This window comes from Macrotis lagotis, chromosome 1 (assembly GCF_037893015.1).
Source record: "Macrotis lagotis isolate mMagLag1 chromosome 1, bilby.v1.9.chrom.fasta, whole genome shotgun sequence".
In the NCBI taxonomy this organism is placed as follows: domain Eukaryota; kingdom Metazoa; phylum Chordata; class Mammalia; order Peramelemorphia; family Peramelidae; genus Macrotis; species Macrotis lagotis.
In genome coordinates this window covers 412,248,675-412,276,359 of record NC_133658.1, presented here as the reverse complement: position 1 = coordinate 412,276,359, position 27,685 = coordinate 412,248,675, and the positions used below count along the sequence as shown (strand labels likewise).

At 40.8% G+C, this 27,685-nt stretch overlaps 1 protein-coding gene across 1 annotated transcript; it reads left to right on the top strand.

Moving 5' to 3' along the window:
* The first annotated feature begins 21,109 nt into the window (after positions 1–21,109).
* Positions 21,110–27,270, top strand: PURA (purine rich element binding protein A). The gene has a single exon (XM_074212852.1). The coding sequence runs from the start codon at positions 21,127–21,129 to the stop codon at positions 22,069–22,071; it is 945 nt and encodes a 314-aa protein (XP_074068953.1). The 5' UTR covers positions 21,110–21,126; the 3' UTR covers positions 22,072–27,270.
* The last annotated feature ends 415 nt before the right edge of the window (positions 27,271–27,685 follow it).

Genomic DNA, 27,685 nt, shown 5'->3' with positions numbered 1-27,685 from the left:
ACCAATCCCCCCGAGAAAGAGATCCCCAAAAAACCAACCCCTAGAAATATTGTAGCCAAATTCCAGAACTCCCAAGTCAAAGAGAAAATATTACAAGCAGCCAGAAGGACACAGTTCAAATATCGTGGAGCTGCAGTCAAGATCACACAGGACTTAGCGGCAACTACATTGGAAGCTCGTAGGGCTTGGAATATAATATACCAGAAGGCAAAAGAGCTTAGAATGCAGTCAAGGATCAACTACCCGGGGGTGGCTAGGTGGCACAGTGGATAGAGCACTGGCCCTAAAGTCAGGAGTACCTGAGTTCAAATCTGGCTTCAGACACTTAATAATTACCTAGCCATGTGGCCTTGGGCAAGCCACTTAACCCCATTGCCTTGCAAAAAAAAGAAAAAAACCTAAAAAAAAATCAACTACCCAGCAAGGCTGAATATCCTCTTTCAGGGAAAAAGATGGACTTTCAATGAACCAGGGGAATTTCAAAAGTTCCTGTTAGAATGGCCAGAGCTGAACAGAAGGTTTGATCTTCAGATACAGGACTCAGGTGAAGCATGGAGATTGGAGGAGAGGGGGAAAATATCAGGGACTTGATGATGAATTGCATGTATTCCTGCATGGAAAAATGACATTGATGATACTCATATGAACCTTCTCAGTTAATAGAGCAGTTGAAGCACAGGAGAAAGCTGAATTTGAAGATAAAATATGGTGTAAAAATGGAGTCAATAGAAAAAAGGGAAATGTAATGGGAGAAAGAAAAAGGAGAGGGGGGAATAGGCCAAGATATTTCATATAATAAGATTTTTCTTTATTACAATGAGCTATTGCAATGATATAGAAGGGGGGAAGGCAAGGGGGAATGAGGGAATCTTCACTCTCATCAGAGGTGGTTAGGAGAGGAAACAGCATATATATTCAATGGGGTATAGGCATTTGGAGTAAGAAGGGGGGCAGGGGAAGGGGTGGGGATGTGTGTGATGAAGGAGAGGATGGACCATGGGGGGAGAGTGGTCAGATATAACACATTTTATTTTTTACTTCTTGCAAGGGGCTGAGATTGGAAGGCTTGTCTGGGACCATAGTGCCAGGTGGATGCTGGGCCTAAGGGGTGGTATGGGGGCTCAGGGCCTCTTGGCCCCAGGACCAGGGATCTGTCTGCTGTGCCACTCAGCGATGCTACAGCAGAGTCAGAGTGAAAGGAGAGAGAAAATATAGTACATGGTAGTGGAGAAATACAAAAGGAGGGAGTTGTGATGAGCAATGGCAACGGTGGAAAAATATGGAAGTAACTTTTGTGATGGACTTATCATAAAGGTGATCCACCCATGACAGAGTTGTTGGTGTTGGAACAAAGACTCAAGCACATTTCTTATTATTTTTGGGGTGGTGCAGGGCAAATGGGGCTGGGTGGCCTGCCTGGGGCTGCATAGCAGGTTGATCATTGGGTGTCTGAGGCTGGATTTGCACCCAGGTGCTCCTGACTCAAGGGCCAATGCTCTGTCCACTACCCAGACACCCCTACTATTATTACTATTTTATTTTATTTGGGGTCTTTTGTTTTCCTTTTTTTTTTGGTTTTTGCAGGGCAGTGGGGTTCAGGTAGCTTCCATGTCACATGGCTGGGTGATTGTTGGGTGGTATGGGGCTGGATGTGGGCTTGGGTACTAATGGCTCCAGGGCTGGTGCTCCGTCCATTGAGCAACCTGGCCATACCTACAATTATTACTATTATTTTTTTAATTTTAATTTTTTTCTCTCCCCTTTACTTTATCGCTCAAGCAAGTCTATATTTATGGGGGGAGGGGGTATTCCATTTACTCTTAAGCAAGAATAATTTATTAATGTATAAAAAATTATTTGTACAAAATGAGAACAAATATTAAATAATAAAAAAATAAAGTTTACTATCTTTAGTCAGGGCATTGCCACAATCTTCCATTCCCATTACTTCACCCCTCATTCTGCCCCACACTTTTTCCATTTGGGGTACTTTTGGGTTTCTGGTCTATTCACCTGAATTTGTCCCAGTTTTCCTAGTAGAATCTCCATTTCAGCACTTTTTTAAATTCTGGCTATCTTTTTTGAGAAGTCTTAGATTGGCTGAAGATGTTTAATAATCTATTTTTTATGTTTTGATCATTAATAAAGAAAATTTATTTATCATGTTCAATCTAATTCCCTTTTCAGATTATTGCCACAGCATTTATGATGGAGTCTGCCCTTTCATGCTGATGCCATGTTAAATGGAATCTCTATAGAATTACGTTTGCATTTGAAGAGTAATATATTAGTGACTTTTAAAATTAGTTGTCTGTGACTGATGTGTCTAATAATTACTATCCATCACTTTTCCATCATTAGTTTAGAAAATCAGGATTCCTGATTTAAAAAAAAAAAGGTTTAGGTTCTGTCCATGAAACAACATTGCTTTTTATATTTTGCTACAGAATGAATTTACACTCACCAAATTCAATGGGTGCTATCAATTTGTCTATATTAGAGCTGTTATGCATTAAAACTAGGTCGAACTCATGAAAATACAAACTATTTAGAGAAAAATAATTTGAAGCAAGCAGTATTTTTAGTGGTTGAAAAATCTGAAAAGAAAAATCATTTAGCCATACATGTAGGTGAAATGCTAGTGGAGAGCAAAACCAGTCTGAATTGTTAGTATAATATGATAGTTAATGAAGGTTTAGTAGCAGAGATGCTAATTTTTTAAGTGAACTGAGAGGGAAAGAACTCAAAGAAATTTTAAAGGAGACAAAAAAGAAGAGTAACATTAAGAGTTATTAGGCTGAGAATAGTGAGAAGCAATTTTCCATTCCCATTAAAGAGTGGATGGATTCACATTGATAGAGAATGACTCATCATTCTACATAAAGATAATTATAAACTAAAAATCAGAGATTCTTCTGAATCAATCTAGGAGAAAACTAGTAAAGGCATAAAGTCTTTCATTCTAAGTTCTCCTATTATATAATTCATATATTTCAAAGACTAAGTAAGATAATATGAATTTCTGTTTGTGAGTCTACTAAGATTTTGAAAAGGACATATTCACAGAACCTAGTTTATTTTTTTTGCAAGGCAATGGGGTCAAGTGGCTTGCCCCCAATGAAATGGCAACTTTTTAATATATTCAAGTTTCATATTTTACACTCCACTATTTGCCACTTACTATGTATTATAATTATACAAATGAACTATACCTATATCTGTATTGTACCTATACAGATGAACTCTAGTTATGTTTTCATATACACCTTTTTTCCCCTTTAAAAATAAGCTAGGTTATGGAGTGGCTAGGTGACACAGTGGATAGAGCACTGGCGCTGGAGTCAGGAGTACCTGAGTTCAAATATGACCTCAGACACTTAACAATTACCAAGCTGTGTGGCCTTGGGCAAACCACTTAACCCCATTGCCTTGCAAAAACTAAAAAAAAAAAAAAAAGTTGCCATTTCAAAAGCAGGTAACATCTACTTTCTATTAAGAAGATCAGGATACCAATGTTACCAAAATGTTTAAATATCAAATCTTTATAAGATACATATAAACCCTTTACCAGGGTAATTGATGCTCAAAAGAAAAAAAAAAACAAAGCAAAACATCATCAAGTAAATATTGTTATAGCTAAAGTGATAAGAAGTGATTACAGCTATCTCTTAATTATTTTATTTAAAAGGATGTTCAAGAAGGAAAACATTATATTCAATAAGTTTATTATATCACTCAATTTTTAAACTTGCTTTTTAATAATTCTCTTAGTGAACATTAGTTTCATTCTCTGTTACTTTTGTTGGCTAATATTGAATGCTACTGCATTTAAGCTGCAAAGACTGAATGGGAGCTAATAGATGCTAATGTCTGGTTTGGTTTTTTTCTTTACCTTAAAAAAAGTGACCAAATCAATTAACACATGGCAAAGAATGCTGTACCCTAAAGAGAAACAGTCAAGGAATTTCTTCACTTTTTTCTAAGGGTTTTTTTTTTTTTTGCAAGGCAATGGGGTTAAGTGGCTTGCCCAAGGCCACATAGCTAGGTAGGTAATTATTAAGTGTCTGAGGCTGGATTTGAACTCAGGTTCTCCTGACTCCAGGGCTGGTGCTTTATCTACTGCGCCACCTAGCGGCCCTAATTTCTTCACTCTTTTTAAAATATGCTCTAGTCAGTGGCGCTAAAGTTTTTCAAATACAAATACTCAGCCATTTCTTGAAATGGTCCAGCTTCCTTCTTTCTCATTAACCTCCACCATATATTTCTGATTTGTTGGTAATCTGTGAGCACGTGGGAAGAAAAGGAAGTCAAATGGGAAAGGATACAAAACCTTTAGTAAAAGCACACTCACTACCACTTTCAGTTTATCACACTTGTATCCTTACTTGACACCTTGTGGACACAGGAGATCCAAAAGTATGATAAAAGTAACATTTGAGTAGCTATTACTTTTGCTCATCATAGAGTCATCTCTTTAAAATTTTGTGTATTGTTCCCAGTACAATAAATGCTTTTCAATCTATAGCCTCAAGAGTCTGAAGACTTAAATGGTAATATAATTGAATAGAATTTTTAAAATACTGTTGTAAAGGGTAAAAACATCACTTGTACAAAAATATTCAGAGCAGCCCTGTTTGTGGTGGCAAGGAATTGAAAATTGAGTGAATGTCCAACAGTTGGGGGATGGCTGAACAAAATGTGGTATATGTGTGTTGTGGAACACTATTGTTCTATTAGAAACCAGGAGGGATGAGAATTCAGGGAAGCCTGGGAGGATGTGTATGAACTGCTGCTGAGCAAGATGAGCAGAACCAGCTACCTGGGGTTGATGATCAATCTTAATGGGCTTGCTCATTTCATCAGTGCAACAATCAGGGACAATTGTGGCCTATCTGTGCTGGGGAATACCATCTGTATCCAGAGAAAGAATTGTGGAGTTTGAAAAGACCAAAGACTATTACCTTCAATTTTTTTTAAAAAATGTTATCTTATTATGTAATCTTGCTATCTCTTATATTTTTTTTCCTTAAGGATATAATTTCTCTCTCAACACATTCAATTTTGGTCAATGTATAGCATGGAAATAATGTAAAGACTATCAGACTGCCTTCTGTGGGGGGGTGGGGGACAGAAGTGAGATAAGGGGGAAAATTGTAAAATTCAAAAATAAATTATAAAACATACTGTTATACAATGCACTTTAAGTGCTAGGAAATACAAAGATAGATCCTCACCTCAAGGACTTTACCATTTAAGAGGAAAATGATATATACAAATAACTTAATTTTAAATCTTTTGTGCTTCTTACTCTCACTTGAATTTTTGTCCAATTGATATAATTTTATTTTTCCAATTACATGTTATGAAAGTTTTTCAACATTCATCACAGACATATGCATATTTATAAGTTACATAATTTCCTTTCACCCTCCCTTCCCATCCCCCCTCCTGTCAAACAGTTGTCAGGTGAATATTGTACATATATATTTGTGATTATCATGTCTACAAATTAGTCATTTTCTGTATGAAGAATTAGGACTAAGGGAAAAGAAAACTATGAGATAGGAAAGAAAAACATAAGCAAAATTTTTTAAAAGTGAATGTAGTGTTCATTCAGATTCTATAGGGCTTTTAAATTTGGTTTTGTTTTGGTTTTCTTCCTCTTGAAGTAGATGGTAATGTCTATAAGAGGTCTCCCAGGGTTGTCCTAGCTCTCTGAATTGCTGAGAAGAACTACATCCATCAAGGTTGGATAACAACACAGTGTTGTTATTATGTGTACATAGTTCTCTTGGTTCTGCTCCCTTTGCTCAGCATCAGTTCCTGTAATTTGTTCCATCCTTCTCTAGAGTCCAACCATTTATGGTTTCTAATAGAACAATAATACTCCATAACATTCATATAGTATAACTTGGGATTTTTTTAGGTTTTTGCAAGGCAAATGGGGTTAAGTGGCTTGCCCAAGACCACACAGCTAGGTAACTATTGTGTCTGAGGTCACATTTGAACTCAGGTCCTCCTGACTCCAGGGCTGGTGCTCTATCCACTGCGCCACCTAGCTGCTCCTACCACAACTTGTTTAGCCATTCCCCAAATGATGGGCATCCCCTCAGTTTCCAATTCTTTGTCACTACAAAAAGGGTTGCTCTGAATATTTTGGAACATGTAGGACTTTTCCCATTTTTTTATTATTTCTTCTGGATATATGCCTAGTATTGGTATGGCTAGGTCAAAAGGGTATGATCAGTTTTATTGCTCTTTGGGCATAGTTCCATATAGCTATCCAGCAAGGTTGGATTACTTCACAACTCCACCAACAATGTACTAATGTCCAAAACCTCCTACAACCCCTCCAACATTGTTTTCCTTTTTTTGTGATCTTAACCAATCTGATAGGTATAAGGTGGTACCTCATAGTTGTTTTAATTTGCATTTCTCTAATCAGTTATGATTTGGAATATTTGTTCATATGATTATATATCACTTTCTTTGTTTGAAAATTGCCTGTTCATACTCTTTGACCATGAGACCTTTTTCAGAACCGCTAGCTGTGAAAATTGTTTCCCAGCTTTCTATTTTCCTTCTAATCTTGGCAGCATTGGTTTTATTAGCGCAAAAATGTTTTATTTTGATATAGTCAAAATCCTCCATTTTGCAATTTATAATATACTCTATTTCTTGTTTGGTCACAAATTTCTCCCCTCTCTATAGATCTGATAGAATATTTCTTGATCTATTAATTGGCCTATGGTATTGCCTTTTATGTCTAAATCCTGTACCCATTTTGACCTTATTTTGACATAGGGCGTGAGATGTAGGTCTATGTCTAGTTTGGGTCATACTATTTTCCAGTTTTCCCAACAATTTTTGTCAAAAAGTGAGTTCTTATCCCAGAAATTGATGGCTATGGGTTTGTCTAATAGTAGATTACTGTAGATTATCTAATAGCAGATTACATTTTCTACTATTCTTTTGAACCTGTCCTAATCCACTGGTCCATTACTCTATTTCTTAACCAGTACCAGGCAGTTTTGATGACTAATATTTTATAATATAGTTTTAGATCTGGTAGAGCAAGGCCAACTTCCTTTACATTTTTTTTCATCAGTTCCCTAAATTTTCTTGATCTTTTGTTGCTCCAGATGAATTTTATTACTATTTTTCCTAGCTTAGTTAAATTACTCTCATTTTTATTAAAGTACTGTGTAAATTTTCAAGAGAGCTATCAATTGGGAGATGGCTTGGGTTTTAGGATGGGGGGACGTTGAACAAATTTTCAAGGAGGATGCTATATAAATTGGTTTTAAAGGGCTAGAGTTCAATAAACTTGTGAAGGGTATCTATGCAGGCATGAGGAACAACATGAGCAAAGGAAATAGAAAAACGAGAGTATGAAAACATAGAATGGAAGAATAGTCCACTCATCCAAGGTACAGTGTATGCAACAATAAAGAGTATAATAATTCTGGAAAGGGAAGCCAAGTGATACAGGGCTGTGAATAACAGGTTCCAAAATTTATACTTTATTCAGCATACAGTGGGGAGTTACTGAAGGTTTTTGAATAAAGAAATGACAAATAATTGAAGGAATAATATAAAAAGAATAGTATATACTGTTTAGGCAGAGATGAGATTAGAGACAGGAAGATCAGTCATAATAGTTCTAGCAATAGGGCCTAAACTCAGGTTTCTATAATGAGACTGAAGTTAAGAGACAATTATGAGAGACTGTTGCTGTAGAATCAAAAATATTTGACAAATGATAGGATGTATAAGAAAAGGAGAAATCAGATATCTGAAGTTTTAAGTCTAAGTAATTTGAGAACATGGTGGCTCCATCAACAAAAAGATTTTTGAACCTATTACGGTATTGGTGGAATATTGGATATATATTTAGAGGTCAGAGAATGAGCGTCAGAAGAGACCAAGAAGGCCTAGAGATGAAAGAACAATGTTCTTCTTCTTCCAATGAATACCTGGCAGTGCCCCAGAAGATATTGAGGAAAGGTCTATCAATTGTACCACTGCTGCAAAAGATAGAAGAGAATGAAAAGCATAAAAAGGTCACAGGATTTAGTAATAAAGAATTAAGGATCCAATGGAAAAGGTATTTTCTATAGATGCTAAGGTCATACAAGTGCTCCTGCTTGCAGAAGATATGCTGAGTATGTAAAATTCCAGGACACTATAAGTAAGGAGTTCCAACTATCAACACTTGCTGTTCAGTCTGGTGGATTAATGCAAAGAGGTGTTAAAGTGACTTTCTCCTGGCCACATAACTAGTGAATATCTGAGGCTGGATTTGAACTCAAGTCTTCATGACTACAGGCCTAGCACTCTATGTACTGAGCCACCTAGCAACCTTCAACTAACCAAAAAGGAAAGACTAAATTTTGTCCAAACTAGGATGAAATTTCATGGATAACACACAGAAGTCATCAATTAGTGTGTGTGTGTAGGTGTACATATAATATATATTACATACATATCCTCATATGTGTAAGGGATGTTCAGAGAGAACTAAGAGCTCTGGTGTGAGGGCTTATTGAGTCCTTTTTAGGGTTGTTTATCCAACTTTGGTGTACATCTGTTATACAACTAGTGGTTCCAACAAATTGTAGCATGTACTGGCTAAACCAGGCTGAGGGTATCAGACTTCAACAGGCATCAGTGATAATAAAAAAATTAAATTAAAAAGGTTAAAAATCCTTGATTTATATTCTTGGTGACTTGATTACCTCTAATGAATTTAATTCTCTCTTTGGAGATGACTCAAATTTATAAATCCAGTCCTAGTATCTCTCCTGAGCTCCAGTTCCCCATCTCCAATTTCCTATTGGATATTTCCAAATAGTTGTTCCACAGGAATCTCAAACACAATAATGTCTAAAATAGAACTTAATAAACATTTATTAAGTGCTATTATATGCCATGTGTTAGGGATACAAAAAAGAAGCAAAAGACAGTCCCTGCCCTGAAGGAGTAATCAAAGACATCATGCAAACAAATATATACAAAGCAACCTATATACAAAATAGATAGGAAACAACAGATGGAAGACACTAGAATTAATGGTTAGGGAAGATTTCTTGTAAAAGCTGGGATTTTAGTTTGCACTTAAAGAAAGCCAGGAAGGTCAGTGGATAAAGGAAAGGAGAGAGAGCATTTCAGTTATAAAGAACAATCAAAGAAAATGCCCAGAGCAAAAGGATGGAGTATCTTGTTCATGGAAATAGCCAGGAGGCCAGGGTCACTGGATTGAAGAGAACATGTTGAAGAGAAAGATTATAAGAAGACTGGAAAGATAGGAGGGGGGTTAGGTTTTTGAAGAGTTTTGAATGCTAAAAAAAGTATTTTGTACTTGATCCCCTGAGCTGATAAGGAACTGCTGAAGTTTATTGAATAGGAGTGCCATGGTTAGACTTGTGTTTTAGGGAAGTCACCAGTGGCTGAATGGAAAATAGATTGGTATGGCATGAGGCAGACCCACCAGCAGGCTAGAGCTATACTCTAGGCATGACAAGGGCCAACTCTGGAGTGGTAGCACTATCAAGGAAAGAAGTGGGGCATATTGAGAAAAATTGCAAAGGGGAAAGTGACAGGTCTTAGCAAGAGATTGGAGGGAGTGGGAGTGGGAGTGGGAGTGGAAGCAGAGTGAAAGACAGTAGAGTCTAGGATAACTTCTATTGAGACTGAGGAACTGGGAGGATAGTATTGTCCTCTACAGTAACAGGGAAGATGGGGGGGAGAGGTAGGAATTAAGGGGAAAAGATTTTCATGTGTTCATTTTGGACACATTAAATTTGAGATGTCTTTTAGACAAGTCTAAAAGGCAGTTGGAAATGCAAGATTGGAGGTCAGCTGCGAGTCTGGGGCAGGACAGGCAGATTTGAGACTCATCAGAATAAAAATGGAAATTAAAATCATGGAAGCTGATTAGAGCAAGTGAAGTACTATAGAGGAAAAGGAAAAGGGAACCCAAGACTGAACTTAGAAGGACATCTGTGATTAGAGAGCATGAGCTGGAAGAGGATTTACAAAGGTGACAAAAAAAATGATGTGGTGATAGGTCAGGACTCATTCTTTTCTCCAAAATTCATACCTTCCAAACTTCCTATTGGTAAAGCCATTCAGGATCATAGCCTCAGCATTTTGCTCAATTCCTCTTCACTCCCTATCTCCAGTCAGAGACTAAAATCTTGTCATTTCTACCTCGACAATATCTTTTATCCATTCCCTCTTTTCTACTTTTATATCCATCACCCCAATTCAGGGCTTTACCTCCCTAGTTGTACTATTGCAATAGCCCCTATTTAGTCTCCTTGCCTCAGATTTCTTCCTACTCCAATCTGGTCTCCATACAGTTGCCACAGAAATTTTCTGAAAATCCATGTCTTACCAGGTCATTCCCCTAGTCAATACTCCACTGACTCTCTCTTGCTTCTACAATCAAACATAAGCTTCCAGGTTTAATTTTTAAAACCTTCTACAATCTGATCTCAAGCTTTCTTTCCAACCTTATTATACATTACTCTTCTTCATCCTGCCACTTCTCCATGTCGTTGCATTAGATGTCCCCATGCCTAGAATTGCTGTCTCACATCACCTCTGCCTCTTAGAATCACTCACTTCAAAACATGACTCAAATGAGTGTCTCCTTTTTTTTTGCAAAATGCTTAGTAGGCACTGAATAAAATGCTTCTTCCTTTACTCTCTTTCCCCAGTTTCTCCCCTCCCAACTTCTAGTATCTTTTCTCCAAAATTTACATTGTATTTATTTTGTTTATATATATATATATATACATATATATATATATATAATATAATCTACATGTTGTCTTCTTCCATAGAATGTAAATTCTTGATATAGATATAGATGTAGATATAGATATATAGATATATAGATATATAGATATATAGATAAATCTACCTACTGTCTTCTTCCATAGAATGTAAATTCTTGGTGGGCATTGACTGATTTTTGTCTTTGTCTTTATTTTAATTTATTTTTGTCTTTGTATCCCCCAGTAACACTTTTGACATATAAGGTATTTAATAAAAACTTGTGGAGAATTATAAAAATGTGAACATCCTATAGCACATCACAAATGTGGAACTACACAGATGAAATGACATAAATGGTGCTATTAATGAAATGTTTATCTAAAAAAGATGTCTTATTATGGTATAACAAAGGACACCAGAATTGAAAGCATTAACTACTATGAGATAAAGCAGTCATTAAATATGAGCTCAAATGTTCACTTTTGTGAATCCTAAAAGGCTGAAGCCTGTGCTTTCACTTCCCAACACTAGAATAAGACCCAAATATCTGAAAAAACTATTTCAAACTAAGACATTTAGGAGCTTTGTTCAAGAGGAACACTGGACTCATGTTTGAGAGCATGTAATATTAGCTATTTTTTTTTTGTCTGCACCAGTGAGCCTCTCAATTCTTGATTCAACGCTGCTGTTTCAGTACTCCCTATTTGCTTAATCCCATCAACTAAATTTAATAAGAAACTATCATTAAGATTTCACTTAATCCCTGACTATTCCAGTCAGAAACAGGGACTTAGATTTAGAGTAAGTGATGGAAGCGGCTTAGACATCATCAATCTAACCCTTATCCGGTTACAGATGAGATCCTGAAAAAGGAAAGGGACTTACCCAAGAACATATAAATTTGATACCTGGTCTTAGTACTCTTCCATATTTTCTAATTGATTCTTCTTTTGTATCTAGTTCAAGTTCCTAGATTTCATGTTAACACCTGCCAAAGTGCCATGTACCCTGTGGGCATTCAATATCTTATGCTGAAAATAAAAGACAAGCTTAAATCCATGGGATTTCTTGGAATGAGGGGAAGAACTGAAAATAAATAAAAACATATGTGTGAGTGCTAAGCTCAGAGACAGGAAGACTTGGTTCACATCCCACCTCACTACTAAATTCAACTTAGGACAGTTTTGTTCCATAACCTCTCTATAATTGAATTTAACTTTTTTGGGAAAATGAGCCACTGATGGTTCAGATGAAATATCATTTAATACATTCCATAAATAAATTTAAGCCACAACTCATCTCAAAAGTTTGTAGCTATTTGAAGTTCAATAACAGTAGGACATATAACATCTTATTCATTGTATTTTTCTTTTAGTTTTGGGTAGTGAGTGGTTATTAGGTCTGTTAATCAATTAAGGATTATAGAAGACATCTAGGGACCCAAGAAGAGAACTTTTGGCATTTCATATAAACAATAAGACTAGGCCTCAATTTTCAAAATTCAGGTGGAGCAAATGTTAACTATACTATTAAGTTTTTCCATTTTAAAAACTTAAAAGGTATTTTGAAAACCCAAAGTTCTCTAAGATAGTGAACAGTTATGTTTACGCTAACTTAAAATACAATTTAGAGAAATGGTTCTTTATAATTAGAGAAGATACCTGAAACTTCACAGCATTTTCCCCCTAAAATTCCCCCCCGCCCCCGTTATCAAAATATCCCTCCTATTCATTCCTCTAGAACAGCTAAATTTGGTGAACAGAGTACTGGGTTGGGAAACAGGAAGACTTTAGTTCAAATGTCATCTCAGCTGCTGGCTGTGTGACCTTGGTTAAGTGGTAGACTTTTCAGCATCATTCAGTTTCCTCTTCACCAAATAGTTGAGGATCAAATGAAATAATATGTTTTGCAAAAAAGGGGGGGACTATATAAATGTCAGTTATTTTCCAAATCTGCTCTGTTTAAGGAAGGCATAAAATTAAATGTTTTATCTCAAGAATCATTTTTGAGTAGTCACTATATAACACTTATAAAATGTCAAAATAGTGTAGGATACAGACACTGTATTGTCAGTGAAAGATAATTCGGTTAAAGAAGCACTATGATTTGGTTAAATTGGTTAAAGAAGAACTCTAAGCTGGTTTCAAAAGTTCTCATCACAAAACTGGAGATAGATATTTGAGAACTGAACATTATTAATGAGATAGCTGGATTATTCTCAAGGTAATTTATTATGAAGATAAAAAATTTTAGGCATAATTTTATAGCTCCACATCATCATCTTTGAGATTTCTTCAATTTGTGAAGCATCAGGAAACAGGTCAGAATTCCCAATTCTTAAATCTGTCTGACCTCAGCAACTAAGGCACAGACTATGAAGAGGAAAGGAGAGCAACGAAATTCTGGTTTGGTGGACAGAGTAACAATTAATCTAGATTCTTCCTAATTCTGCCACCAAGTCTGTTACTAGGTAAGTTTTGTCTGTAGCTCGGTCTCTTTATTTAAAAAATGAGATCAATGTATTTCCTCTTCTCCAAATTGCAGTAGGGGCTTTAACTAGATGGAAGGTGGGGGAGAAGATGTTCATTGCCCTAAAAAGTTCACATCTTCTTGATGTGAATCATGCATTGCAGCAGACTGCCACTTAACTGCAGTCTAGATACAAAGAAGGCAGAGGGGTAACAACTGATGTTTTTTCCTGAATCATGGGTTGCCTTTTCTTTAAAGGACTTACAGGTCACCAGGCTGTTACTTAAATCAAGACTGCAGGTTGGCGAGAGGGACTTTAACCTTCCTTTTAGGGGGTGGCATTTTTAAATGGCTGTCACTTCTGTTTTTACATAATGTCATATGAAGTGAAGACGTGAAACTACTACATACGGGAGAAAGCTGGTAAAACAAAAAAACTACCACCAAACTCGGGGAGGTTTCCATAAGCACTTCAGAAGTGGGCAGCTGTCCTGGGATGGCCCTGACGCACGCTGCACGCCTGCTTGGCGGCGTCTCCCTGCCGGCTCTCTAACAGGTGAGTCCCCTCCAGGACGGGGCCCGCGGCCCGCCGCCCGCCGCCCGCCGCAGCTCTACCTGGCCTGCAGCGGGGGGCGGGGGCCGCGGCGCAGCTCTGCTCTCCCCCCGCGTTACAGACCCTGCGGGCAGGTGCCTAACCCGCTTAGGCTCCGGCCTCTTTGCATGCTAATTGCCCCTCGGCGGCCGCAGACCCAAGGTGAGCTTCCACTCCCGGGGCTCGGGGAGGCGGGGCGCCGCTGCAGCCCCCTGCCCCCCCCCCCGGGCTGCTCGGGGGCCCTGCGCTCTCCGAGCGGGGCCGAGCCCCCCCCCCCGATCCGGGCCGGCGGCGGCCTGTCGCCCCCATCGGGGCAGGTCCTCCTCCCTGGGGCTGCCCGCGGGATGCTGAGGCCGCTCCCGGACCTCCGGGCCCCTGGCGGCGGCGGCGCGCCTCGGCCCCTCGCCCCGGGCCCTGCCCCGCGCGCGCGCCCCCGCCCCCTCGGAGCCCCCCTCCCGCTCCAGCGGCTCGGGGCCGTTGGTTCGGTAACTGGCGGGGGCGGGGGCGCGCGCTCCCGAGCAGGGGCGGGAGACGAGAGGGAGCGCCAGGGTGAGGAGGGGAAGGCAGGAGAAAGGGGAGGGAGGAGGGCGCGAGCCGCCCGAGGTGGGGAGCGCGCGCTGACGTCTCCCGGTGTCACGCACGGAGCGCCGGGTTACGCGCCGACGTCTGGCTGCCACGACTTGCCGTCTGCGGCGGCGGCGAGCGGAGCCCGGAGGGAAAGGAGGAGGGAAGCCGGGGGGCTGCGAGGGCCGCGAGGGAGCGGCGGGGTCTGAGCCGGGGCCTGCCCCGCGCCGGAGCCGAGTCATCTTTTTCCCCTCCCTTCACCCTCCCCTCCTTCCTGCTGATCGCCTCCCTCCCCTCCCCCTCTCTCTTCCTCTTCAGCTCGGCTGCTCGCGCGGGCGCCCGCCAGCCCGGCAGCCTCAGCCTGAGCCGCAGCTCGCGCCGCCCGGGACAGGTGTGTGCGCGCGCTCGCTCTCTCTCGCCCTCCCCTCACCTGCTGCAGGACAGCGCCCGGGTAAGCCCGCCGCGCGCCGCGCGCCCTCTCTTCCCTCTCTCGCCTGCCCCCCCCTCCTCGGTCGCTGTCGTTCCCCTCCCCCCCCCTCCGCCTGGAGCCCCTCCCGCCGCCGCCGCCGCCGCCGCCGCCGCTGCTGCAGCAGCCCAGCTGCACCCCAAACCCCGCCGATCGGTGCGTGTGCACCCGCCGGAGCGGGTACCGCCCACCCCTGCTCCTCCTCCTCTCCATGATTATTATTTAATCACTGCAGACATCTCTGCACCCGCCCTCTCGGGGAGAGAGGCTATGCAACACCCCTCATTACTACCACTACTTCCCTTTACGTACGCACCGACGTACTTCATCTCCCCAAAACTCCCCCATACCCTCAAGACCACCGGCGGTGCTGATTGACATCAAATTCAACATTATCCCTAATTTATTTACAATTTTCCACTAGTTGTGGTGCCCCTGCCCACCTTCCTTCCATTCTGAAGCGCCTTCCAAACCGAGGAGCTTAAAAAAAAATTGGTGGGGGGGGGGGAGAGAAGATATGGGGTAGGAATAAGATGCCGTGGTTTACTTCGCTCCTTTTTAACTCCACCTCAGCACACACTACCTTGAAACGTTGTTTTTTTTTAAAAAATGGTTTTGACAGCTTGTGTCAAATCAGATCCGAAGATAGGGCCGTAAAACCAATCTGCTTTTGGGGTTCAGTCCCCGGGGCCTGGAGCTTTGGAGCCCAACTCCTTCCTCATCCTCTCTCTCCACCTCTGGCCTTTGTCAGCGATGGGCAGAACAGGATGCTTGGATTGCCTTCCTCTCAGGTACAGGGTTGCCCCTCATCCCCCCAAAAGGTCAAGATCACGGAAAGAGAAAGGCTATTGGGGATTTCGGACAACCTGGTTACCCGGGCATTTGGTGGTGACAGCTTTCGACTCAAAGGTCAGGGACTGCTCGGCCTTGGGTCCTGATGCCTACTGGCCCGGCCGAGGCTTATCGAGCGATTCTAGAAGAACTTTTTGTGATGTTGCTGTATCTTACAAACTCGGCAAGCTCAGGCGGTTGAAAGCCGTTGTGTCTACCCCCGAGGAAGTCATTCCACTATCCTTGAATTCATGGGTCCCTTCCTATTTTCTCTTGGTGATTCCTCCGACCTTCGATCACAACCAAAAGGCTCTCTGTTGAAAAGGAGACTGATTTTTCGGGTAGCCTGTCGGAGAAAGCTTATTGCCTCTTGGAAAGGTTCAGTAATTTAGGGAGAGCAGAATTTGATTTGCCATGGTTTGTTGAGGTTAAAAGAATCTTTTCCTTCGGGTCCCTCATTGCTACTCAAACTTGGGCTTTTTATAAATATCAAGGAAGATTTCAGGAATTGATGTATTCAGTGTTAATAGAACTTGCATTTTAATTCTTTCGAGGGACTTGAAAACAATTTAAATAACTAGGGAAACATAAAATCTGAAAAGATGGATTGCGGGAGTTTGAATATTTAAAAAAATTGTATCCTGCTTTATCCTTCTGGGTACTCTTTTTGCCCTGCTGAATTTGTTACCGGAAAATTTCTTTGTGTTAATATTGTATTTATTGCTTGCTTTTCTTCAAACGATTCTAGTAGCATTTTGTAATATGGTAGTAATACATAAATGAATTCTTTTCACATTTTTAATGCTCACATCAAAATTTTAACCATGAACTTTTGGAATGACTAAGACTTAAAGAGGTAGAACTTTGAAGAATTGGTTGGAGCAATAAGATAAAGATTTTGATAATGGTTTCATAAGGAATTAAACTATTGAATTTCTGAGGTTTTGATATTAAAATGTATCGAAAATTTCCTCCTATTTCTTGGCCATTAAAAGAAATGCCTTTCTGTCCTCTATGTTGAGCATCATTAATATATCTCAGTTGTGATTTCAGATTTTCAGATTATATTTTGGGGGCTTTTAAGTCAGGGATTTGATTTCTTTTGCTCATGAACATCGGTAGATCTTGTTTTGCTTCTGTTTATGCACATTATAAAATGTTGATACCCTAATCAAGATAACTTGTTTTGGTTAGGGAACTTCACAAGCAAGAGGTGAGAGGAAGGTAGGTATATGGTTTTTAAAATTAGTGTTTTGTAGTTACTATATATGTTGACTTTAATTTTTTAGTTTCCAAGTAGATCTTGTTAATTTTTAAATTCCCTTAACGCCTGTGATGTCAAGGTATCAAATGATCTTCCTTGTCTTTTCCTACCCCCTTTTATTTTGATTGAGTTGGTTTCTTTCGATTTTATGTATTCAGAGCTTGCCTTTCTTATTTGGACAATTGTGCCTAGCAGTTTTTTTTGTAAATGGAGTTCTAAAAGCTACAACCAGTCAAAACTGACCAATAAAATAGTCTTAGCAAGCTTAATACTGTGTACTGATGAGGTTTTTGCTTTTGCTTCCCGCCTCCAATAATAGGAGCATACCTTAAAGAAAAATCAAACACTTAAAACAATTTGGGGGGAAAACTTGTATTTCCTCATCTATAAAATCAGAGGCTTGTATAGATTGATAAAATACCTTTCTTCTTTAACATTCTTTGAATCTCTTAGGCCTTTTAATTGTAAATATCGTTTTCTTCATTGTTTTCAGTTTTATTTCAATTGTACATATTTAATTACATTTTAAAATAACAAATGTAAAAGAAACTGGATATGAGGCATCTTTCTGGAGCCTCATGAAAATAGATAATTAACAAAGGAAGAGATTTCTCTTAAGTGGATAAACTTTTTATTTGGAATTTAAATATTAAATGTAAGCCAGTGTTCAAAATGTTAATCAGACTTGAACAATTTTTCGTTGTAGATAGCCTATCCTTGTAATCACATTCATTCTTTTCAGAGCTTCTTGTAGGTTTCACTAAAATAGGGAGAATCTTGTTTTCTCCCCTTAACTTTGGAACAATTTGCCCTTAGGGAGTTTATTATTTTTTTCTACTCCCAACAGTTAAAATTTGCTTTATTTGATTTATAATTTAACTATTTTTTTTGATGACACATTATTCCTTTCTTTGTTTTGGCTATAGTTTAAAGTAGGACTATTGGAAAGGAAAACTGATTTAAAATGCCTCCAGTTTTTGTATTCTTATTGCTATTGTTATCAACGTGGTAGTGATTCTGTTAGGGATGGATTGTCTCCTCCCAGTCTTGGTCTCCCTAGCCTCTGTTCTCTGAGGCTCCTCTGAAATTTGCACCTATGGGATCGGAGGAAATGGGCTTCAGTTTGTCATCACTTGAAAACTGCTTTGACTGAAAACTGCTTTGATGGGAACCATGCATTTTCGGTGCCCCGCTTGAGGACCCAAGACCTTTTTTGAGCATCTAGGGACTGCAATTGCTTTTTGGGGAAATCTGAGGATCCCCAAATAACAAAGCAAAATCTACGGCGGTAAGAAACTTGGGGAAAGGATTCGTGATTCCGACTCCTCTTTCTGGTAGCCTCCCTAGAGAAGACTGTCCATTGGGGTGTTGGTTCCTTTAGTATTCCTATTGCCCTGTCCTAGTCTGCTAGGAAAACTTTCTCCGAAAATGTGAGAAAAATTCAAATAAGCAGAGCAGCCCAATTGAAGGCATCATTTTCCTTGTTATTCAAAGCTCCTCATTGCCTACTAAGGCTGAACCTGGGAGCAGTACCCCAAACATCTGGGAGCTTAAATAGGGGACAAATCCCTATCTAGAGGGAGGGAGGGAGGGACCTGGGTCTCTCCAGGGTCCTGATCATTGCTGGTGGAGCACTCGGTCGTTTTCCTTGCAATTGATGAAATAAGAGACTGGGCCCCTTCCAAGGCGCAATCAAGTGGATTTTCTTTATGAAAGGTAGTAGGGGAAGGAGTTTCCCCTTCCTCTGGGCTTCAGGGAAAGAATAGAAGAGAATGGAAAGGAACTCTTGTGTTGTGTCCCTACTGGGGTACCTGAAAAATTCTCATCTGGAGGGAAAAAAAGGTTTAACAAGAGAACTCGGAATTTTCTCCCTTCTGTGAGACCATCTCCCAGAACCTCTTGCTTAGTGCTTTGTACATAGTAGGTATATAATCAATGTTTATTAGATTGGATTAGACCTGGGCATAGGTTGGTGACCTTGAGCTGGTAGCACACATAGTAGTTGTTTTTGGACTTGGTTCTTGATATCAGGATTCTAATCCTACTACTTTGATGATAGCCCATATCAATGGAATAACTGCCTGGATTTTAGTAGTTTACCTTCAATCAAGGAGAGTTGTACTCTGGATTATTTAGGTACGAGGGCCCTTGTTTAGTCAAGTACAAGAGGCCTACTTAAATGGTTTTGGACCTAAAAATGATCCATTGATAGCCTTGCTCTTTTGTAGGTCTTTCCCATATTTAGTGGAGGATTTCTTCTATTGCCCCTTCTTACATCAGAACTGAGCTCTGGTGAGGAATCTTGTCAGGGCTAGGCAATCCTGGGATGGGCACTGGAACCTTCGGGTCTCTGAGAAACCTGTTCAGGTTCTGGTCTGTTCTTTTCATTGGAGAAAGTAGTAATAGCCTCCTCTTGCAGTAAGCTTTGGAGGAAAAAGATTGGGTTGTGGGTTCCTTTCATTAGGCCCCTCAGGAAGTGAAGCTTGTGGATAAGGGAGTTCCAGTTTTCTCAGAACCTCCCAAAGGACTTGGGGGGGGGGTGTCTTCTATAGGAGAGAAAGGGAATGGGTCCTTGGCTGTTGACTCAGAGGTTGAACCAAGGACTTTTGGGCCCTCCTCTGTTTCCAACCACTCTGCTAGGACATCTTCCTTTTCCATCATCATCTGAGGACCCAGTATTACACAGACATTGGCAGGTCATGTCCCCCTCACTTAAGACAAATAAGGATCTTTTTTAGAGAGAAGAGAGGGATAGTCCATGCCTGCCACATCTGGAGAGTCCTGATCTTAGGACAGGAAAGGACTCAGACCTGTCCTAATGAATTTTGGGAAAGAGCTGCAGTTCTCCCCTCCCTCTCAAATGATGGCATTTTTATAGAGTGGATTTCCCAAAGCTGACATGGTTTTCTCCCTTTTCTGATACCTCTTTTCTTCTGGAAACCCATTCCTTCCCGAGTATGGTGGCTGGGTACCCTGATTTTGCTGCATAGCTGGTCTGCAACCTAAGCTGAGCCAACCCATGAGCCTGGTGCCCCCCTTCCCGGGCTGATGGTGTTGGGGGGTGCGGTGCTGCCCTCTGAGGGGCTGGCTGCAGCTTAGTAGGGTGCGATGGGATTGGGGGGGCAGAGGAGAGGGGATGAGGACCTGGAAGCGCCCTCGGCAGCTCGCTCCGGCCTCTCCTCCGCTTCCCTCAGTGCCCCCACCCGGGTGCACTGGGCGGTGCGGGGCTGCGGTTGGGGGGAGGGGGAGCGGGATCATCTGAGGCCAGAGCCGCTGCCGTGCGCGGGGAGGGGGAGGAGGAGGGAGCGAGGGAGAGGGAGGAGGGGGAGAGGCGAGGGAGGGACGGGCAAGGTGTCTGCTGCTCCGCCGGCGGCCTCCGCTGTCTCCGGGAGGCCGGGCGGCTCCTCATCCTCCTGCGGGTCCGCCGCCTCCGGGGCCAGGGCTCTGCGGTAGGAGAACCCGGAGCGGGGCCTGTCCCCTCACCCCTCCTGAGACTGGCCGGCTGGGGGCTCGGGGGAATGGCCTTGCCTCGGGCCGGCTCCCACTCCCCCCAGGTGGCTGCGCAGGCCCCGGGGAGGCCGCTCCCGGGGCTCCTGGGCCCCGACGGACGTCGGAACCGGCGCTGACCTATTTGAAGCCCTGCCCCCCCCCCCCGCCTCTCTGCGGATGGTGGCGGCTCCCCTTCCCCCCCTTCCCCTGCGGGCTGTGGCGGCGGAGGGGTCCAGCCCGGCGGCGGCGACGACGCGTCCCAGCTCCCTCCTCCTCCCCCTCTCTCCCCTCCCCCCGGGTGCTGGGGGGTGGGCGCTGCCTCGCGGGCCGAGGGCGGGGAGGGGGACAGGCAGGGGGGAGTGAGCGCTAGCGAGCGCGCGGGGGGTCACGTGCCGGGCGCCGTACAGTAGGGCGCCCTGTTACTGTACTCGGGGAGTCAGTGCCCTGTTACCGGGTCTCGTCTGTCTCGTCTCTTTTCCCCCAGATCTCGCGAGATCGGCTGGCTGGCTGTGGGGGTTGCAGCAGCGGCGGCGGCAGGCGGAGCCGGGGGAAGGGAAGGCAGCGGCGGCGGCGGCGGCGGCGGCGGCGGCAGCGGCGGCGGCGGCGGGCGGAGCGGCGGCGGCGGCGGCGGCGGCGGCGGCGGGCGGCCGGCGGAGCGGCAGCATCATGGCGGACCGAGACAGTGGCAGCGAGCAAAGCGGAGCGGCGCTGGGCTCTGGCGGCTCCCTGGGGCACCCGGGCTCCGGCTCGGGCGGCGGCGGGGGCGGCGGCGGCGGGGGCGGCGGCGGGGCCCCGGGGGGGCTGCAGCATGAGACCCAGGAGCTGGCCTCCAAGCGGGTGGACATTCAGAACAAGCGCTTCTACCTGGACGTGAAGCAGAACGCCAAGGGCCGCTTCCTGAAGATCGCCGAGGTGGGCGCTGGGGGCAACAAGAGCCGCCTCACGCTCTCCATGTCGGTGGCCGTGGAGTTCCGTGACTACCTGGGCGACTTCATCGAGCACTACGCGCAGCTGGGCCCCAGCCAGCCCCCGGACTTGGCCCAGGCGCAGGATGAGCCGCGCCGGGCGCTCAAGAGCGAGTTCCTGGTGCGGGAGAACCGCAAGTACTACATGGATCTCAAGGAGAACCAACGGGGCCGCTTCCTCCGCATCCGCCAGACGGTCAACCGGGGGCCCGGCCTGGGCTCCACGCAGGGCCAGACCATCGCCCTGCCGGCCCAGGGGCTCATCGAGTTCCGTGACGCCCTGGCCAAGCTCATCGACGACTATGGCGTGGAGGAGGAGCCGGCCGAGCTGCCCGAGGGCACCTCCTTGACTGTGGACAACAAGCGTTTCTTCTTCGACGTGGGCTCCAACAAGTACGGGGTGTTCATGCGGGTGAGCGAGGTGAAGCCCACCTACCGCAACTCCATCACTGTCCCTTATAAAGTCTGGGCCAAGTTCGGCCATACCTTCTGCAAGTACTCCGAGGAGATGAAGAAGATCCAGGAGAAGCAGAGGGAGAAGCGGGCTGCCTGCGAGCAGCTCCACCAGCAGCAGCAGCAGCAGCAGGAGGATACAGCGGCAGCAACCCTGCTGCTGCAGGGGGAGGAGGAGGGGGAGGAAGATTGATCAAACTGTAAAAAACATAAACACACATACACACACAAACAGAGAGGAAAAAAAAACTATACTATAAAGAAAAGAGAGAAAATAAAATTAAAAAAAAAAGTTAAAAAAATGTAACTGTTAACTCCAAGGGAGCACCCCACCACCCACCGAACCTCCACCAACTGACAGTTTCTCTTCTTGACTTGCCACCCATCGCTGGATGTTGTCCACTTTATCCACCATATAAAACAGTAAGCAGCTGCTAAAACAAAACAAAAAAAAACAAAAAAGTAATAACATTATATATGAACTGTGTTTCCTACTTGATTAAAAAATATAAAGAACTGAGTGTTTATTTCCCTAATTAACCAAGAACTTTTGTACACGTTTAAGCTATTATTATTAAAAGTGTTTGCAAAATGGTCAAGATTATAATATTGCTGAATTATATTAAAAAAAGTCCTTTTCATGTTGAGCTAACATTTGACTTTAGCACAAAAAAAGAGATATTTTAGAACACGTAAAATAATATTTTTAGTTTTTTCTTCTCATTTTGTTACCAAATTTCAAACCTTACATGGAGGTTATTATAGTATATTTGACACCCTATATACCTGTGATTAGAGATGTGTATATATATGAGGGCTAGGCATGCTTTGTGTCTGAGCTTTGTCTAAATGTTATGCAGAAGTTTGTAGAGTTAAAAGGTACGTAGGTTTAATTCATGCAAGGTAAACAATAAGTGCTCTCTTTTATACAATATGCATTGCATCTGGACCTTAAACATATAAAATGGTCAGTGAAACTTCTGTGAACATGAAGAAAATTATTAAAAAAGGCATTTAAATGAAATTTGCTAAGTTGTGATTTTTACGGTTTGAACCAAAGTTATTCAAATAGTAAAAAAAATGAAAAATGAAAAAAGAATATCTCCTCCCATAATATTTTTCTGCTCCTGTTTGGTTTACAACTAAGTAGGCGTATTGTCATTATTGTGTATATGAGATGTACTTGTATTGTTCATAATATATTTTTTTTATTATGTGTAGAAAGACTTAAAGTACTTACCTTATGTGCAGCAATTTCCAGTGAGCCTGTATTTGGACAACAGGTAGTGAGTCTTTGTGTGGTCACTGACACTAGCACTGTTTCCTAAACTTGCAAGAGGTCTGAAGCTATCCTTTGATTTATGCCAGTGCTATTAATTTATGTAGGCCTGTTAGAAACCAGTGCAACACAATTATAGAGTTATCCTACTGAGCCATGGATTTTGAGTTCATATAAAAGTGGAAGCCAAGTTGGTGTATGTAAAGGATTTCCATGTAGCTGTGGTGCTAGTTATTACTGGCTACATTATATTATTCTAAGTGTATTTGTGACCCCAAGTGTACAAGCCTCCTATCAAGTTTGTTCTTGTAACTCTTATATTCAAGGTGTAGGGTATGAAAATGCAGAACTTAGGAGAGCACTGATTTGTCAGCTGTTGTCCTCCAAACTGAAGTTATTTGTAACTATAGACTTTTACAGGTTTTCCTTTAAAGATGTTTGTGTGCTTTTAATTGACAACTAACTTCTTGCTGCTGTATAGTAAAATATTAATATATTTTTATCATTAAACTGCTGCATGACTATCATCATTGAGTGAAGAGAAAATGTTATAAAAAAGATGCCTTAAACAGTACATTTTTGTTCAGAATTCTGTAGAAAGCATTTTAAGTAAATGGAGAATCTTGTCTGACTCAAAGTTCTGGGGATGAAATAATTTGTTTCTTGACAAACCTAACCATGTAGATCTAACTGCTGTATATATAGAAGACACCACCTGTAGGAACAGGAAGGTATCTGTGCTTCTCAATGATTGTAAAGCATTGGCCTAGGAAGGTGAAAAAGTTGTCTAAAGTAACTTTTCTGCTGGTTCATTTGGTTTTGTTTTTATATTTTTAAAGTTCCCTGTTTTTTCCCTTTGTTTTTGAGATCTACTGTATTTGTTGGATAAACAAGCTATTTCCATTGTACTGTGCATTTCTCTTTTAAATAATTTGCTTTTAGTATTCATGCAATGTTGAATATGATATGACCTTACAGTAGTTAGGAGTTTATTTTTTACTTAAAAATCACTGGAAATTATTAAATTGCTTTTTTTTCCTCCCCAAAATGCATTTTTCTTATTTTCGAATAGTAGATTTAAGCTTTGGCAGTACATAATGTGAGTTATTTGGAATGCTTTTCACCTGCATGTAAACATTGACTAATGACCTGGGATTTTTTGTTGTTGTTTTAAAGTTTGTTGAGCAGTTTTTTTGTTCACTGTACTTTAACTGTGATATGGAAAAGATTGCATTATCTTTACTGTTTCTAGTTAGAAAAGTGATTTGCTTTGATTTTTGTTTCTGGTTTACTATAGTTAAACAGTATATCACAGGTGGTTGGAATACGTCTAGATCAGTGTTTTATAATTGTCAGCAGTAAATAGTGCAAGTCAACAAAACCGAGTCAAATTTAGGCAAAGTGACCTTTCTTATCATAGATAGAAAAGAGTTCTTTCACAAGATTTTCTTTAGGGTCAGAATTATTTTAAAGGGAAATCTCACTATAGATTTCAGATTCTTCTTTGGAATTGGACCAGATAGAAGTTTATGGGTTGTGCAATTCTAGTTACACTGTAAAAGTTGATTGAACACAATCTTAGCAAGTTTTTGTGCACAGGGTCTGATTTGCAGTCAGTGGATTTTTTTTTTAATCCACATACAGTATATACTAAGATTTACATGGTGACCATGGAAAAGATAAATGACTGTAAAGATGCTCTTGTTGCATTGGTTTATCCTTGTTCTCCCCACCCCCACCCCCACCCCAGATGCTTGGTACTTTACTAAGGTTTAAGTATCTCAGTGTTTTGCATCCAAAAGTTGTTTCTTTTGTTTTTCTTTTAATGGTAACCCTGTTTATTCTAGAACAATAAATGTATTGGTATATTTGACCATATGTGTTATTCAGAGAAGACAGTATGATCAAATGTGCCAAAATAAAACAAAACAAAAAAAAAATGACAGAAAACAAAACCAATTCCTGACAAGTATTGCCTTATTTTCCTTGATGATCTGCTTTGTCTTTTAATGATCCTATAGTTTGGTCAAATTATATTTGCCTGAGTATGAAAGAAAACTTGAAATTCATTGCAATAGTAACATTCTTTAAAATGAGAGACACTGTCAAGTAATTCAACCCAGAGAAAAATAACCACCAGATTTAAATACCAATTGTGGTGCTGGTGGTTGTGGTGGTGATGGTGGTGGTGGTGGTGGTGATGATGGTGGTGGTGGTGGTGATGGTGGTGGTGATGGTATTTAACCTTTTATTTTAAAAGCCACTGTTGATTTGTGCCTCATATTTTTTCATGCTGAAGTTACAAGCAGCAGTCATCCAGCCACAGAGGGAGCTAAAGTTAACTAACCAGAACTGTACAGAAATCATTATACATGCTTTTTCACAACAAAGGAAGTTCATAAGAAAAGCCATGTTGGCTTTTACGCTATAAGATGCAGATTGGAGGATAGATGAATATTTGCCAAATAGAAACAATAAGAGAAAAAAATACTCTTTTTTTTTTTAGCTTTTCAAAAGCCATGGAATCTCTAAACCAAAATCTACCAACAAAAATCCTTGACAGTGTCACTTTTTAGTTTTCCCTGAAAGGGACTGAAGTTTAACTAAAGTATAAAATGTATCAGTATGTTGTTTGTTGTTTTTTTTAAGATTTTAAAAAACACTTTTAAAGAATAGAGTTGGTATGTAAAAATGGATTACTATCTTGATTTGTTTTTCAGGTATGCAGAAGGCTGCTAGTAATTTTAACCCTTCCCTTATCCAAAGTAGACAATTATTTTTATTTGGGAACAAGTACATTGTTGCCTTTTAAAATAGCACTATAAAAGCCTCTGATAATTAGTTAGAGTGTAATCTTTATCCCTTGCAAACTATGCAAAGTAAGTGTAAATTAGGATTAAATTAAAGATAGTTTGATTACATTTCAATCAGGTGGCATTCAGGAAACTAACTGAATTATATACCAATAAAAACTATTAGTCTAAGAACTATGTATGCTAACAAAATATAATTTAGCTACTTAGTCTAAAAATTGTCAACATTAATATTGTGTAACTGGTCTGGAGAAGATTGCCTCCTTTCTTAAAAAGAGAGATAAAGGATTTTTATAATTGTTTTTCATCAAATTTTAATATTTTTGTCAAATTTTTAGGTATTTAATTTGTAAAAACAGTCTGCTTTGTACTAGCATACAGAAAATAGGGTATTGATTTAAACTTTTTGAAGCCAAGTGATCAAGTACATTTGTAATAAAAGTCAATGGATGGATATCAGTTGTACTCACTGTTTTCATTTCTTGTACTTTCTAATGCAGTGGTGTTATACTTCTGCAGGAAACATGAACTGAATCTGGGTGGATGGGAGGGAGACAACTGATTTAATATGAATATTAAAAATCTGGATAATTTTCATGACCATGTACCTTATATCACTAAGTCAGTTAAGATTTGGTTGATCATAAGAAATGCATTTTTATTAATAGCCTTACTTTTTGCTTAATGTGTTCCCAACAAATTTGATGTTTATGGGTTTGTTTTTGGGGGGGGGGGGGAGGTTGCTGTTTGTTTTCATCCCTTTTTTTTGCATTTTATTACTGTAACAGCTTTAAACTTAGAGACTTTCCTTTTAAGATATGGACTTTTCTGGTCAGTCAACTCCACCATAGACACAATTATTTTTATATTCTATGCATTTCTCTCTTTTCTGAAACATTCCATCTTTTCTTTTTCATGGTCCACATACGTGTGTATGTATGCTTGTATACATATATGTACACATACCTTTCATACTGTGAATGATATTATAAAAAGGCCTATATATTTATAGACCTAATAGCATTACATTCATGTCATTAATATTCTTTTTTAATATAAACAATGCTAAGCTTTTCTTTCCTAAGTTAGAAGTAATATGCCAAATCTGATGACTTATTTTTTATCCTTTCCCAAAATTTTTGGAATGGGTATAAAATCCTGACATTGATGTACAAGAATGCTAAAACACGGTCATATTTTCAATTACTAATATTTTGGACATTTGATGATAACTAAATATAATATTTATAGTTGAAATGTGATCACTTTGGAGAGTAAAATAAATTGAAACTTAAAAATATTTGGTTAGCAGTTTTTTTAAATAAAGACTTCATTGAGGTAACTTGTGCAGGTTTTTGTTGACAGAATGTTAGATTGAAATTGAAACATTAAGAGAGGTTTTTGATACTTTAATTTTCTGTTGATTGAATTTTGATAGTTCACTTAGCATAACCAAGGAAACAGCAGTAATTGTTACCCTCATTTTTGCTTTACATTTATTAATATCATTGTTGTTTTCATTGTAGGCCATAATGGTAGGATTTGAGTATTAGGGGGTGGGGTCTGTGTGTTTGTGTGTTTGTGTGTGTGTGTGTGTGTGTGTGTGTGTCTAAAACATCCCAAAGTTTAAGTCCTCAGTCACAAAAAAAGGTCCTTTTTTGATCATAATTCCTATATAGTCATCACTTCAAAGGTTGTTGTCTTAAGTTTCAAGA

Bases quoted from the DNA above. Each gene is read 5' to 3' on its own strand.
- PURA (XM_074212852.1), top strand. From the start codon at position 21,127: ATGGCGGACCGAGACAGTGGCAGCGAGCAAAGCGGAGCGGCGCTGGGC.